Source organism: Rana temporaria, chromosome 13 (assembly GCF_905171775.1).
Source record: "Rana temporaria chromosome 13, aRanTem1.1, whole genome shotgun sequence".
Lineage (NCBI taxonomy): Eukaryota > Metazoa > Chordata > Amphibia > Anura > Ranidae > Rana > Rana temporaria.
Genome location: NC_053501.1, coordinates 97,727,734 through 97,744,272, shown reverse-complemented (window position 1 = coordinate 97,744,272; position 16,539 = coordinate 97,727,734). Strand labels below are relative to the sequence as shown.

At 40.1% G+C, this 16,539-nt stretch overlaps 1 protein-coding gene across 3 annotated transcripts in view; it reads left to right on the top strand.

Moving 5' to 3' along the window:
- The window catches only part of LOC120920574 (embryonic protein UVS.2-like), a 113,060-nt gene that overhangs the window by 51,271 nt on the left and 45,250 nt on the right, over window positions 1-16,539 (top strand). For 2 of the 3 annotated variants that reach the window (XM_040332722.1, XM_040332723.1), the window contains one exon: window positions 1,468-1,602. In XM_040332722.1, the coding sequence (XP_040188656.1) occupies window positions 1,468-1,602 (135 nt within the window). Of the gene's footprint in view, window positions 1-1,467; window positions 1,603-1,688; window positions 1,807-2,284; window positions 2,461-2,540; window positions 2,623-2,720; window positions 2,849-4,185; window positions 4,374-16,539 lie in introns of those variants that run through there. The other variant, XM_040332724.1, reaches the window with a different exon arrangement.

Here is a 16,539-nt window from a genome sequence, read left to right as displayed (position 1 = left end):
CGGGGAGCGATCCGGGACGACGGCGCGGCTATTTGTTTATAGCCGCTCCGTCGCGATCGCTCCCCGGAGCTGAGGAACGGGGAGAGCCGTATGTAAACACGGCTTCCCCGTGCTTCACTATGGCGCTGCATCGATCGAGTGATCCCTTTATAGGGGAGACTCGATTGATGACGTCATTCCTACAGCCACACCCCCCTACAATTGTAAACACACACTAAGGCAGTGTTTCTCAATTCCAGTCCTCAGGCCCCCCCCCCCAAAAGGTCAGGTTTTCAGGATTTCCCTCAGATGAAAAGGCTGTGGTGATTACTAAGGCAGTGAAACTGATCAAATCACCTGTGCAAAATAATGGAAATCCTGAAAACCTGACCTGTTGGGGGGGCCTGAGGACTGGAATTGAGAAACACTGCACTAAGGGAACACTAACTCCTACAGCGCCCCCTGTGGTTAACTCCCTAACTGCAACTGTCATTTTCACAGTAAACAATGCAATTTAAATGCATTTTTTGCTGTGAAAATGACAATGGTCCCAAAAATGTGTCAAAATTGTCCGAAGTGTCCGCCATAATGTCGCAGTCACGAAAAAATCGCTGATCGCCTCCATTAGTAGTAAAAAAATTTTTTTTTATAAAAATGCAATAAAACTATCCCCTATTTTGTAAACGCTATAAATTTTGCGCAAACCAATCGATAAACACTTATTGTGATTTTTTTTACCAAAAATAGGTAGAAGAATACGTATCGGCCTAAACTGAGGGAAAAAAAATGTTATATATGTTTTTGGGGGATATTTATTATAGCAAAAAGTAAAAAATATTGAATTTTTTTCAAAATTGTCGCTCTATTTTTTTTTATAGCGCAAAAAATAAAAACCGCAGAGGTGATCAAATACCACCAAAAGAAAGCTCTATTTGTGTGGAAAAAAAGACGCCAATTAGCTAGTTAGTTTGTTTTGGTTGCCCAGTGGGAAGGGGTTCAGCTAAGCTTAGCATCTTCCCGGGCATTTCTAAGTTCTGCCCCCCATAGTAGGACGGCTCTACTCGGGGGCTTGCTTTCTGCTGTGTCCTGCATGGGAAGATTCAAGAGTCCAACTTCACTGCAGCAGAGCAAAATCAGGTCTCCTCCCCTGCCAAACAGGGCTGTGCTGGGTCACAGAACTGAGTAAAGCTGGGAATTTGGACTGCATGGAAATATCTAACATGTTTCTCCAGATGCACAGATTCCAACTGTGCCTATTCTATTCTGTTTTATACCCCAACACTGTACTATACTGCATCATGATTAGATGCAGCCGCTGTTAGTTCTAAAACTTTCTGTTTGGATCCATCCATTTTTCAATCAAAAGATGTCAGATGAGAGGGAAATGACAGAGCCACCCACATAGCAAAGTTCAGCCAGTTCACAGTGTATGAGCAGCTTAAATGCAATGCATTTTAGTGTATTAACTATAATTTTCTGTATTTTCAGATAGCAAAACACCCATGTATGGAGGCGATGTGCTGGTACAGAATGAGCGCAGTGCCATGAACTGTCCTTCTTGCCTTTGGCCTAAAAGTGATAGTGGTAGTGTTCTTGTTCCCTATACCATAGATTCCAGCTACAGTGAGTTCCCTCTATTTTCTCTTGCATTGAAGTATTTATTGCTATTTGTTATTTGTAGAAACCCAACCTTCTATCTCTGTTTCCAGGTGCCAGTGACCTGAACAGTATTGTGCTCGCCATGGCCGAGTTTGAAACATTGACTTGTGTGAGGTTTGTGCCTCTTACAACAGAAGATGATTACATCAACATCACTCCTGGTGATGGGTAAGGTTGTCTATTGTTTATCATAGTTTTTCACAGTAGGGAGCATCTAAAACATAAACACCTTAGACTTTACGGCACCTATTTGTGCATGATGGATTCTCTTTTGAATTTCCTCCAAAAAAAAATGAAAATACATGTGACAGTCACAAGCCAACAACAAGGTGCTTCTTGGTTGTCTATTTTTTTTGTGTACCTAGCAGAAATAGCACAGGGACATAAGATATTTATCCTGGCGCTGCTAACATTGAGTATATAGTAGAAAAATGGAAGTGACTGAGAGGGAATGGGGCTTAGTGTCAACAGACTCAATGGATTCCACTTAAAATTTCACAATGAAAATAAAACCAGCACAAACAGATATTGATTGTTTTCTTTCTGTAGTTCAGATTCAATCATTGTTTCTATTAAAACTATTGTCTTAGGCTCCCACATGGTATTAAAGCATAACTCCTTTGAACTGTATATCTACAATTTCTAGCTGTTACTCATATCTTGGAAGAACTGGTGGAAGCCAGACAGTTTCATTGGGTGGAGGCTGCATCTACAGGGGTATTATACAACATGAACTAGAACATGCCCTGGGCTTCTACCATGAGCATGTAAGAAGTGACCGTGACAATTATGTTGACATCAATTTCCAGTATATCCCTAAAGGTACTGCAGACATTTACACAAAGCAAATTCAGTCATGTTTTCAAAGAAGAGACATTACCACTGCTTTTTTGTTGTTACAGGAAAATTGGGTAATTTTGCTAAAGCGGACACCAATAACCTGGGCAGTCCATATGATTACGGTTCAGTGATGCATTATGATGCGTAAGTCATGGCTTTTGTGTTAGCTGGTGAATTACCGATAAACTATAGAATATTTTAATGGTAATATGTCGATTTTTTCTCTATTCAACATTTTCCAGCTATGCATTCACCAACACTTCAAACAAACCCACAATCGTCCCCAAGCCTGACCCCAATGTGCCTATTGGGCAGACAATTGGACTGAGCCTCTTGGATGTCACTAAAATTAACCGACTTTATCAATGCAGTAAGTTTCTGTACATTCCAATTTCATGGGTTAAAAACATTAGAAATTATACTTTTTTATGATTGCATTTTAAGTGAATTTTTACAGTTTTGAAAAATTTTGACAAAAAACCCCCACAAAGGGCCAGATTCAGAGAGAGAGAGATACGACGGTGTATCTCCTGATACGCCATCGTATCTGTGTCTTACACTGGTCGTATTTATGCGCCTGATTCATAGAATCAGTTACGCATAGATATGACTAAGATCCGACAGGTGTAACTGTGTTACACCGTCGGATCTTATCTGCAATTTAAAAATGGCGCGGGGGGCGTTCCCGCTGATTTACGATGAGAAATATGTAAATCAGCGAGATACGCCAATTCACGAAAGTACGCGGACCCGACGCAGTGTTGTTACGACGTTTCCGTAGCGGCTTTCCCGGCGTATACTTACCCCTGCTTCTACGAGGCGCAGCCAATGTTAAGTATAGCCGTCGTTCCCGCATCGATTTTGAATTTTTTTACATCGTTTGCGTAAGTCGTTCTGGAATATGGATGGACGTCGTTTACGTAAGCGTCGAAACCACTGACGTCCTAGCAACGCTCAGTGGGAGTAATGCACGCCGGGAAAATTCACGGACTGCGCATGCTCATTTAAATCGGCGCAGGGACGTGCCTGATTTGAATAGTACACTCCCCCTAGCCGCGGAATTTGAATTCCGCCGGGGGATTTACGATCCGCCGCCGCAAGAATGGAGGTAAGTGGTTTGTGAATTACCCACTTGCCTCTCAAACTTGCGGCAGCGTATCTTAAATCACATAGATCACGCAGATCTGCTGAGCTGCTGATCTATGTGAATCTAGCCCAAAATGTGCACTTTTGTGTCTGGCCCCTACTATGGGTGTACACAATAAATAATGTACACATATGTGGTATCCCTATGCATCTCAAATTCAATTTGGGTTATTTATTTATTGTCATTTAAGAACGATATAGCTAGATTAAAAAAAAATTATATTGCTTACAATTTGGCCAGTTTTCATTGAAAAAAAGTTAAATATCAGGAAATGTAGTTTTTACCATGAAATGAAGGCTCAATTTGCCCTGAACAAACAAAGTATAATACACAAGATGTGACACGGCATTGAGGCAATAAGGATCTTTTATCTTCAATGTAAAGGGGTTAAACTCAAGGTTCATTTGATTTTAAGTTCAAAATTCCAGCAGTTTTAATCTAATAGAAGGTTAATACCCCTTCCCCTGTTTCCGACCAATATATTATTAATATTATTATTATTATCAGTCTATTCCTCCAATAACTAAATATAATTTATATGTCTATTTCTCCCTTCTCAGGTGTCTGTGCGACTTTGCTTAATAATAAGACAGGAATTTTGACTTCTGACAACTATCCCTCTGCTTATCCTAATAATGGTGACTGCGTTTGGTTGATCAGAGTTCCATCAGGGAAGGTGAGGAGACAGAAATGTAGAGATGCAAAATGTGACCCTAAATGTCTAGCAACCTAGCTGTGAAAATGAACTGCCATCTGAAGATTGTTTTGTACACCACCTACATTTTACATTCATAAAAATAGAGACTTGACTAGTTTAGAGCCACGCAATAGGTCCAAATACTCCCTACCTGAACATCACACTTTTGTACCTTTGTACATTGAAGTGGAGCCATTGCGGTGGTTTGACTTTATGGCTGAGACGGGGGTATAGAGAAGGTCGTTTAAGATGTAAATGCCTCTAAACCTCATACTCTGCTTCAACCACCAATTGCTCCATATGTTGGAATAATACTTCCCTTCATTATGGCCCACTTCATTGCTGGAAGCAAATGTGCCAGATTTCTTTTACCCCACATCTGATGGTGAGGTCATTGTAGGAATGGGGGTTTAGCAGGAACAAAGGGGGTTTTGGATTAATTTGTGGCTCTGGTTCTTACAAGTATGTTACCAATAGTAACAGTATTGCAATATCCACAGTCCCAGGTTTCTTTGACTTAACTCAATATAGCATAAAACGAAAGACTTCTGTTAAAAAAATTCTTCCCCCCCCCCCCAAATGTGTCTTGTTTAAACTTATTGGTTTCCCTAAACAAACCACAAGCAACAAATAATCAGAGGGAGCAGAAGAGTTCTGTTAACTGGAAAATCAATGGAAAATACACACATGTTTCAAGAAATATCGTAGATAGAAATGTCTATAGCTGCAAGATCTTTTAACAGAAATTAGAATCCTACATATTCTTGTGTTTTTTTTTCTCTGAAGGACTGTTCAAGCATTAATATAGCAATTGATTGCATCATATTGGAATTACATATTAACCCAGTTTGCAGTTACAAGTATGGGAAGTTTGGGGTTTACTGTAGATAATACATATTCCTTGTGTCACTTTTTAGGCTTCAGTGAAATTCAGTACCTTTAATATCCAATCCACTCCTAACTGTGACTCAGACTACATGAGGATCTATGACGGTCCCTCTAAGAACTCTCCTGTGTTGTTGGATAAAATATGCGGAAGTCAAACCATCCCTCCAATCATCGCTTCCACAAGCCAGATGCTGGTCCAGTTTGTCAGTGACGGTGCTGTTTCTGGGGTCGGCTTCCAAGCTTCATATAGCTCAGGTATGCTGATTTATTTTATTGGTAAAGAAAAATACTGAAGAATCATAGATACAGAGGAGATCCCTCCCAAGGAGGAACTATTGGCACAACAGTTTGATGCCATATAACCTCTGTTTGCAACCTTTGAGGTAATCCATGCAGTTTCTTAGTATATACAATTACATTTTCCAGTTAGATTGTTCAATGTGTATGTTGGTCAACTTTAAGAGTGATAACAATTACCTCTATGGCTTATTTTGGATCAGATACTGTATAAATTCTTCTTTCTTGTGGTATATCTCTGCTGTCTGCCCTTCTGCGAAACTAAGAAGTTGTTAAATTCCTATGGACTTCTTTGCGGTTGACAATATCATCCAAAATTCTCCAGTGTGGAGTGCAGTGACCAGACTTTCTTTTCCCCAGCACTGCATTGGTTAAATGCTTGCTTTGCTTAGGGCAGATTGGCAAAGTTCAAAAAATTACCCTGGCAGCCGGTGGTCATCTATGCTCTCCAATGTCCCAGTATGTGGGCGAGCCCTCAACAAGTTCATGTACAATGCATGACTGCTGATCCTGTGTTGTATTTGATGACATCTGAGAGTCTAAAGCCAGGAGAATGGCAACAAGAAGCAGCTTCAGGGACCAGTAGTACAGCATGGAGGAAGCCTGTGGGAGGGATAAATAAGATAAGCATTTCAACTTATGTATCACCTTCTAGACTAAAGATGCTTGTAACCCAAGCAGTGCAGTGGGGGGAACAATATGGATAGATTTTACAGCATCTGTACTTATACCATTTAGGACAAAATAATAGGTTTGTATGGAAGCCCACCCACCTCCACTACAGTTATTTATTTTCATAGGACACTCCTGTTTTCTCACCAGTGCTCTGTGAAACACTTCTGGGTAAGGCAGAACGTGTGACTCTCTCCCATTCCTGCCCTGAAGCAGCATTTGGTGCCTGTGTAGGCCATCTCTACATCTGAGCTCTTCATTGAGGGTTGGAGAGTGGGGTCCTAGCCTAAGAGGAACTTGGAACTTCGAAAAGGGAGGATGAACTATGTATATACAGTATACACATAAACATAAAATGATGTCATATACTATTATAAATCTCCTTACTATATTGATTATATCGATATTCTTACAGTGAAGTGTGGAGGATCCTTCTTTAACTCTCAAGGCAGCTTCACATCTCCGGGATACCCAGGGAACTACAGTCCAAACATGGATTGTAACTTCACCATCACAGCTCCTGTTGGAAATAAGGTAAAACAAGATGCCTTCATAATTCTCCCTAATTATTGGACTTCCTTATTCTCTAAAATTGTCACACAAATAAAATGTAATGTTGTACAGACTCATTACAATCTGAATGTACAACCCCCTTTGAATTTACCAGTGTTCACCAGGGCCTACCTGATTAAATAGAAACGGAATGTATTGTTTAGGGCATTACAATACATGGCTGATGGCAAATCTAATGTAGATTTCTCTAAGATTATCTACCACCAAGACGTTCTGGATCTTTTCCCAGTGATGACAGGAAGTGTTGGTGGTAATTTGTGAAGCTGGCTGAGAACTGGTGGTGTGACATTTGTAAGTGGTTTATAACGATTTACTTGACTTTGCAGCACTGGACTCATTTCTGCCATCCTGATTGGGAGTAACAGGAGCACAGGGGAGAGGAAGGGAGGGGGCTGATCAGTTTCTTGAGTCTATTGTAGACCGGTGAATGACAAAGAAATCAGCCAGTAATGTAGGAGGAGCACAGAAGATCTCCCAGCTCTGGATTTTTCCTTACATGTCCGGAAATTGTAGATTGGTGACCATTACACCGCAGGAACAGAAAGGACTTCCTTTTTCCAACAAGATTCCTAAGCACTGCCTTTTATGTACAGTATCACCCCTAAAGTGACATAAAACTCTTAAAACAAACAATTCATTTTTTTCATATTAGCAATCACTAGATGTGGTGGCTGCATCCTTTTTCTTTGGCGTTTCCTCATTTTCACCTGGTGATCTGACCAGTAACACTCCTCCTGTATTAGTGAGACTCTACTCTGGATGAATGAGAACAAGAGGCACAACAATCAGCATCAACCTCAGGTTGGGGGAGGGGAGCATTAAATGTATTAGCAGATTTAAATACACAAGTTGAATCCAAATTCCAGCTCACATTTTATTATCAGTTACAGCAGTTTTTTTTTCTTTTGGGATAAAGGTTTTACATGAATAAATAAAGCTGGTCATTTTAAGCACCCCTGTCAGTGTTGAATAATTTGGCTTATCCATGTAAACTGATAAATTCTGCTGGATAGCTTGTGCTTTTGAAAAACAACAGACTTGCTGGCTGGATCACTAAATGAGCATTGAAGAAAGCCTAAAAAATAAAAACAAAAGCAGCCATCACATGTAAAAATTGGTTATCCGCAATATAAACAATGTTTTGCTCTTGGGTTTAATGTGGCTTTAATTGCAAATACTATTTCAGGTAGACTGTAACATCAATGAATTGTAAGAACCAATATATTCACTCACTTTTATGCAATAAAAATGATTTGTTTGTTGTATGAACACAACACTGTCATGTTAGTGATAATTGTATTTCTTTTTCAGATTGCTCTAACCATAAGTGACTTCCATTTAGAGTCTTCCATTATGTGTATGTACGACTATCTAACACTCTTCATGGATGGTACACAAATGGGTCCATTCTGTGGGGATCGCACCATCCCTGTGTATTACTCCAAAGGCAACTCTATGGTTCTTGTATTCCACAGTGACAAGTCTACCCAGGCAAAGGGCTTCCAAGTCTCTTACACCTTCTGTAAGTAGCTCAGTTCTATCTGCGTATATCTAATATCAGCAATGGACGTTATAAGATAATAGAGGTCACTTTTTTTGTAAAACGCAGTGAGCTTAATGAAAAAAACATATTGCATATAGAAATGTAACACTGCTGTGGTGTAAGAAAAGATTTAATTGCAGGATCTCCGGTTAGATACAAAGCTAAATCATCTTCAATTACAACTATAAAGTACAGAACTGATGCTAGACTTTCCTATTAGATGACCCAGCAAGCACTGAAAATTAGAAACAGCATACAGTATATTGAATGTTTATATGTAAAAAAAAGATTTCCTACAGAAAAAAACAATACAAAAGAAACTAAAATACAATTGACCAAAACCCTCTATAGTCCTCCTTTAAAGCGGAGCTCCACCTTAAAGTGGAACTCCGGCTCATCGGAACCCTCCCCCCTCCGGTGTCAATTTGACACCTTTCAGGGGGGATGGGGTGCAGATACCTGTCTAAAGACAGCTATTTGCACCCACTTCCGGCCACACAGTCTGCGGGTAGACTGTCAGATCCCGTGCCCCGCCCCCCCATTGTTTTCTGGGAAACACTCGGCTCCCAGAACAAAGCGGGAGCCAGTCAGCACGGTGCAGCGCGACTCGCGCATGCGCCGTTGGGAACCGGGCAGTGAAGCCGGATCGCTTCACTTCCTGGTTCCCTCACCAAGGATGGCGGGGGGTCAGCAGAGTGACGAGGGATCGCTCGTCCTCTGCTGCGGACGGCGCTGGACTCCAGGACAGGTAAGTGTGCTGATATTAAAAGTCAGCAGCTGCAGTATTTGAAGCTGCTGGCTTTTAATTTTTTTTTTTCAGCGGACATCCGCTTTAAGCAGACATGATATTCACAGGACCTCTAGTGATATTAAAATCTGTTAATAAAATTCAGCGTATCAAAATAAAGACCAACAAGCAATCAACCAACAATGTTCAAAAAATCATCGTTTATTGTATGGGCAGATTTTTTTTGAGTATACACCATTGATACTGGATATACAAATCCATGTAAATGTATTTCTGTTATGTTTTTTTGTTATAGATCAATGAGAAAGTATGAAAGAATAAGGGCTAGGTATTATTTAAATATGGTTTTATTATTTGCTGACATTGACCTCTCTCTGATTACAGTTCAATAGATGAGCAACTGATGTCACAAAGAGAAAATCTACCGGTTCTGGAAGGAAGGCGACATCACTACAGGACACAATGGGAATTTGATGGAACACGTATAGAAAAGTTCACACATTTGTAAACACATATATAATGATTAAATGTACATCGGATCATGCTAGTGTTTGCAATTACATTTAAAAATACAAAATAATATTTCTGAAATGTTTTCTCATTTGATTGGTATTTTGATTGGCTTGGTTAAGAATAGGGGAGCTAATTTTGGCGTCCTTTGGTTTCATGGTGGTTTACATTTATCCTATAGTGATAATTCTTATTTCTTTATCTTTCCCTTTCCCTATTTATTATTTTGAGGGCGCGATTGGAATATATATGACAGTCTGATCTGATGTTTTCCTTTCCTTTTTCAAAATAAACTATATTAAAGAATGAATCCATCTCTGTTATTATTTCCGAGTGACATTGTTTCTGATTCCTCAGCGTGACCTAAAGTGAGCATTGCAGTAAAATTAAAGTGGAAGTAAACCCTCCTATATTTTTCAGCCAAGGAAGCTGCCATCTTGGCCTTTGTTCAATCTTCAACTGCCATGAAGCTGCACATGTGATCAGTTATGACACCAGCCATTGGATGGTTTGACAGTTTGGTTGAGAGCACAACCAATGTGCAGTTAGCATTCCCGGCATGCCGGGAATGTTAACAGTTTTTTTAAGTGTTACATCGATGGGTTTACTTCCGCTTTAAGTCAATTTATTAGTTTCAGCCCAATCCCCTGTGAAATGCACTGCCCAGGGGCGTACCTACAGGGGTTGCATGGGTAGCCATTGCGACCTGGCCCCATGGGGATACCAGGAGGTCCACACAGCCTCCCTGTATGCCTGGATAGGGGAGCGGCGGGGGCAGGGGCATACAGAGGAGCCAATCCTCCATGTAGCTAATGAATTCCCGCTTCTCCTCTGCTCCCTTCCGCATACATTCAGCAGCTGCAGAAGCGAAATGGAGGACATTGGTTCATCCAAATGCTGCTCCTGCCACCTCCCTATTGTTATTCAGCTGCCCTGGGCTCCTGTGTGCTGTCTCCTGGCCCCCATTGTCCCCACAGTGCTGCTGGGTTTCCTCGTCCTACCTCTCGCTTGCTGCTACAGAGAATCTGTCAGGATGGAGTCTTGACTTAATGAATAGAATCAGTGAATGATACCGATCACTCACTTTTTTTTGTTTATTCATTCATAGCTGAACCAAAGTAAACTGTGTTTACTATGCCTCCGTTTATGAATGAACGGGAAGGTCTGTACAAGCTACCCCTGTTCATTCTGTGCAGCTGAGATTGCATAAAAGGGGGTTGATGAATGTGTCCTCAGTCCATTTCTTTGTCTCAAAAGTGTGATCTTTCACATAAATTTGTAAAAAAAATAAAAATAAAGTAAAATGGTAAAAAAATAAAACAAAAATAAAAAAAAACTACTGGCACCAGTGGCGGAACTACCAGGGTCACAAAGATTATAAGAACAAAAGATGATCAGGACAGCCGCACTCCAATCAAAACGTAACTTTAATGTAAAAAAACTAGAAACATGCACTACAAGTCACAGCAACGGAACCTAGGACAGCTGACGTGTTTCACACTAACTTCAGTGTTTACTTGTAGCATATTTTTCATAAAATGAACCTCTAAGGCCCCGTACACACGACCAAACATGTATGCTGAAACTGGTCCGCGGGCCAGTTTCAGCATACATGTTCGGTCGTGTGTAGGCGCGAGCGGGCCGAATTCCAGCAAACATTTGCCCGCCGGGCCTTTTCCCAGCAGACAAATATTCCTGGACGTGTTTTAAAACCGTCCGCTGGAATCCTGCCCGCTCGGACATGTACGGTCGTCAGTACAGACCTACCGTACATGTCCGAGCGCCCGCCGTCCCTCGCATGCGTCGAATGACTTTGACGCATGCGTGGAAGCCTTTAAATGGCAGGCCCGCCCACGTCGCCGCGTCATCGTCGCGGCGACGACGCGGACACGCCCCGCGTAGTATTTACGCGCGGACTTCTGTACGATGGTTAGTACAACCATCGTACAGAAGCCCTCTGGCAGGCATGTACAGTGAAAACGGTCCGACGGACCGCTTTCATCGTACATGTTTGCTCGTGTGTACCGGGCCTAATACATATATCAATCCTATCCAGACATGTGATCAAAAACAGGTGAAATTGAAAATGCAATTAAGGACTGCCAAAGCACTCCAATCCGGACTAATAAACACCTGCTGTAGTGGAGGTCATGAAGACCTTCTATTTTATAGAACAGGTCGCAGGTGATAAAAATCTATTAAAAGGAATAGACTAAGGTTATAAATAATAAAAACACAATGCAAGAATACATATATGTTACATATAAATTATTACAGGCAACCACAAAAATAATTAAATACATACATAGAGTAAGTTTGAAAATAAATATGGTTTGTGAATACAGGTAGGGGTTTCTCCACTACTTATTAAATGTGAAACGCCATTATGTGAAAAACAACAATATGTATCCTGTTTAGGTGAATATCATGTGTATACATCTACCGTGATTAATATATGTAGCCATAGCCAATGGCACAGGTAGTGGTAATTAAACCTGAATAGTCTAAGAAGTGCAAAAAGAAATAAATGGGGAAACAACTCAAATTATATGGTGAATAATAATATGAACAAGTGAAAACATTTGTGATTAGTAGTGTCATGTGAAAAGGTAAACAAATAAAAATAAACTAAAATATGTGGTGTTGTGAAAAGAGCACAAAACCAACCGCAATAAATGCAAAAAGTGGAAAAAGAGGGGGTAGGCAAACCTACCACATTAACTATATATATGTGTATACGTATACCTCCATAGTTCAATAATTGAAGGAACATAAAAGTGAATGTAGAAAAAAGCCTTAGTTGAATAATCCCTCTGCCACCTCTAATGTTTTTTATTTTGTATTTTATTTTCTAAACCTTGTATTTTATATCATGTATTATTTACTCTTAAAATACCCAAACATATTTGTCACCAAACAAATTAATAAGTTAATAAAACATGGTGAAAGGATGGGACAGGATGAAATCGAAAAAGGTACAAGAAATGACACCTATATATGCTCGTAAATTGGGCTATTGATTAGCCGATGGTCGTAAATTAAACTGTTGATGAGCCAATAGCGCATGCTAGGAGGGAAAAACCGGGGCCGGTAAAATGGCCGTAATTCTGTTTCAACCCTAGGTATTGGGCACATGTATATAGTATATAGGAGGACATAAATATCCTAACCGGCACATAAACCAGGCTGTGACACCAACAAAGTTGTACAGGTGTCTTAAATAGCTGTGACCACAAACAGAAAAATCTCGGTCATAATAAAAAGAACCGAAAAGTTCAAAAATTCAAAAAAGTTAATTAATTAAATATCCCGGATTTAACGAAAAAATGGTAATAACTACAATTTGATTCCAGAATTCCCATATTGACATGTTAGGATATAGTGAGTAGACATGAGAATGTGAAGGTGTCAAAGTTATTATGTATCTTACCGATGTCTATATTGCTATATTGCAGTATGTTTGTACGGTGAATCCAACAGGCACCTATTCTTCAACATATGTCCACATACACTAAACACATGTCCATATGGGATCGCAGTCAAATCAAAAAATTTTGCATTGTGTATGGACCAATGAATGAAATGAAAAACACTCATTGGAAAAAAATATATTATAGTTGTTAAATATCCATTGTCCATACACAATACATACCACTGAACATCTAAAGCATCCCGTAGATATAAAAAGAAAAAATTATTTTAGTTTATAAATATGAACACTAAACTAAAAACATCCCAATCTGCACTGGATGTTTATGAAATTAAAAAGATATACGGACTCCCGTTCCAATCTTCAAAGTTTCCACGCAGGTCAAAAAAACGCATATTGTAAAGGAAGAAAAGAAGAAACGGGAGAAGTTTTCTGACAATAAGTTGCATATTAGGCTTTAAAATGAGCACTTTTGAATTCGAACGTTCGAGTCCCATAGACGTCAATGGGGTTCTAAATGTTCGTGCCAATGTTCGGTCCGTTTGAAGGTTCTAGTGCGAACTGAACGGGGGGGTGTTCGGCTCATTCCTATACTATAGGTGTCAAGGCCCTATATAGTACTATTCCTCATGACGAGGGCCTCGCAGCTATACGCCATGTTCTCACACAAATCGGACAGCATGAATATCAGTATAACAAATTCATTCTACATGCCCTAGATTTTTTCCTTAAACACAACATGTTCTCATTTAACAGGGGCCACTTCCTTCAGGCCATGGGGACGTTTTGTGCCCTGGCCTATGCCAACTGGTACCTATATTTGTAGTATGTGATGGATCAGAGCTTTTTCTTAATGAATTAATTACACCAATTAATACAAATGATTTCAATCTAAAATGTATGATGTCATCGAGTGCTACCAAATAGGGTTGCACCGATACCACTTTTTTAGCCAGTAGTTTTTTTTTGGGGGGGGGGAGTGGACAGCCGGTGTCAGTTTTTTATCATATTTATTTCTTATTATTTTTACAATTTTACTTTAAAATATTTATTTATTACAATGCTTCCTTTTTTATTTAATTTGTATTTAACCCTATTGGTGGGTAGGGGAACTTTGGTGAGATGTCAGGGGTCTAAACAGACCTATGACATCTCCCCTTTGAGACATGGAAAGGGATTGAGGATAGAGATTCCCCAGTCCTTTTCTCAGCAGCCTCAGCTGCACTGAACATGAATGGACAGGAGACCGAGGCCCCTCTATCTACGATTTACGATGCTCAGTTATGAGTGGACAGAGTCAGTGATCACTGACCCTGTCTATTCAGAAAAAGAAGGAGCCAGTAAATATAGGCTCCTTTCTCCGCTCTCGATCCTGAAACAGAGGAGCACATAGAGGGTGACCGGAGGAGGAGAGAGGGACCAGAGGAGCCCATGGAGGAGCACAGAGGAGGACACAGAGGGGAGCTGGAGGAGGACAGGGGGGACCGGAGGAGCCCACAGAGGAGGACACAGAGGGAGCCAGAGGAGGATACAGGGGACACTCAGGAAGGTTTGGTGCGGCGGTGGGGGGAGTTATAATCACGGATCTCCTTGTGTGGCTTTCAATAAACCAGCTGAAAGCTGCGGAGGGGAGAAGAGGAGAAGTGGCTGTTAGCTGCTTTTTTGAAAGACACACAGGGAGATCCGTGATTATAACTTCCCCCACCACAGCTCCGATCATCCCTGAGTCCAGGTATCAGACTAGGCATCAAGAGCATTTGCAGGTGTACAAGTATTCCTGCAAATGCTCGGTATCAGCTCTGATTCCGATACTAATATCAGAATCGGTGCCACCCTACTACCAAAATTACTTTTTTAGATGTTCTCATCCAAAAACAAACTGATAGTCACCTCTCTAGTGAACATTTCCGCAAACCGATAGCAGGCAATTCGCTACTTCATGCCTCAAGTTTTCACCCTAAACCCCTACTGGCCTCCATTCCCTACAGCCAGTATTTCAGGGCTAGGCGGAATTGTTCAGATGATGCCTGCTTCCAAAAGAAGCTAACATTTTGAGGGCAAGACTCCTTGAGCGAGGCCATTCTAAAACCTCCCTCAAATGAGCCTACAAACGAGCATATAGTCAATCACGTCAGGATCTCCTATTCTCCCAAAGAGAACTGAAAAAAAGATGATACTCTTAAGATCATCACCATCATTGCAACCCAAGCAGGTAAAACACATACTAACCAAATATTAACATCTACTGATAAGGGATGAGCTGAACACCCCCTGGTTCAGTTCACACCAGAACAAATTGTGCGAACATGCGAACACCGTTAAAGTCTATGGGACACGAACGTGAAAAACCAAAAGTGTTACATTTCAAGGCTTATATGCAAGTTATATATAGAAATGGGGGTACTAATGCGCAAACCAAAGGGGGAATAACTGGAAAAAACGAAACTATAATAAGTAGCAGCCACCTGATGAATGTTCACACACTAATAACAGTAAAAAAATGGGGGAGGTAAGGGGGCGCTTACTAAAAAGTTAATAAGACTAAATATACAAAACGTGCATTAATCATCAATAGTGCAAAATAAATAGGTGAAAATAAATAATAAAAACCTGTGAATAAATCTTCATAAAACTACACAAATAAAAATAGTGACAATCCGGTGCAAACAATTCTTCTGTGCACAATATCCGTGCAAAATAGCAATTCTCAAAAACACGTGCAAACAGTACAAGTCTTTTTCCCACTCAGTGATTCTGTTTTTGAATTTGTTTCTTTTTTTCTGACATGTTGGTGTTATATCTTTCACTTGGATGTTATAAGTTGCACTGAGTAAATACAGCTGGATAAAACAAAAATCTGTGTCTGTCTTCATTTCAGGCTGAAAAGCAACAAAATGTAATTATTTTAAAGGGGGGGTAATTGTTTTGTATACCCATTGTATATATGGAAATGTATTGATGTAGGTAATTGTATTTCAGTTATGATTTACATTATAGATATCTACCTCTGTGTTTTTCCTGAAGAAGGGGACCATATGGTGAGAGTGGGTGGGCCAGTGAAATTAACCTGTTTCTTTGGCGTGAACGGACAATTCAAAGGTTTACTTTAGCTCACAGCTATTACTATTATTAGTATGTAAACATGTTACATGTGGTCACATGGTCATTACTAAGGTAAGGTTGTGCGTAACTGAGTTCATCTATTTATTTTTTTTACATTTTTTGTAATGACTTTGTGACTTTCTCATTTTATTATGTCACACTGCTTAGTAAATATCCAGTTGTATTTTGTATGCAGTAGAATTGATTTCTTACAGCTGACATATAATGACATGTTTTTCAAGAAGGCTATGGATTACATTTCCAAGCTTCAAGGCAAAAAATAAATACATTTTAGACATGGGAGATAAAGAATATAATTATATGTAAAGGGATAGTTCACCTTTCCTGAAAACATGAAAATGGGACCTAACATAGGACGCAATCCCAACCCCCTGTTCCCGCTGTACTTCCCTCCCACAATCCTGAGCTGTCAGGGCTCCTGCAAGCCTCCACC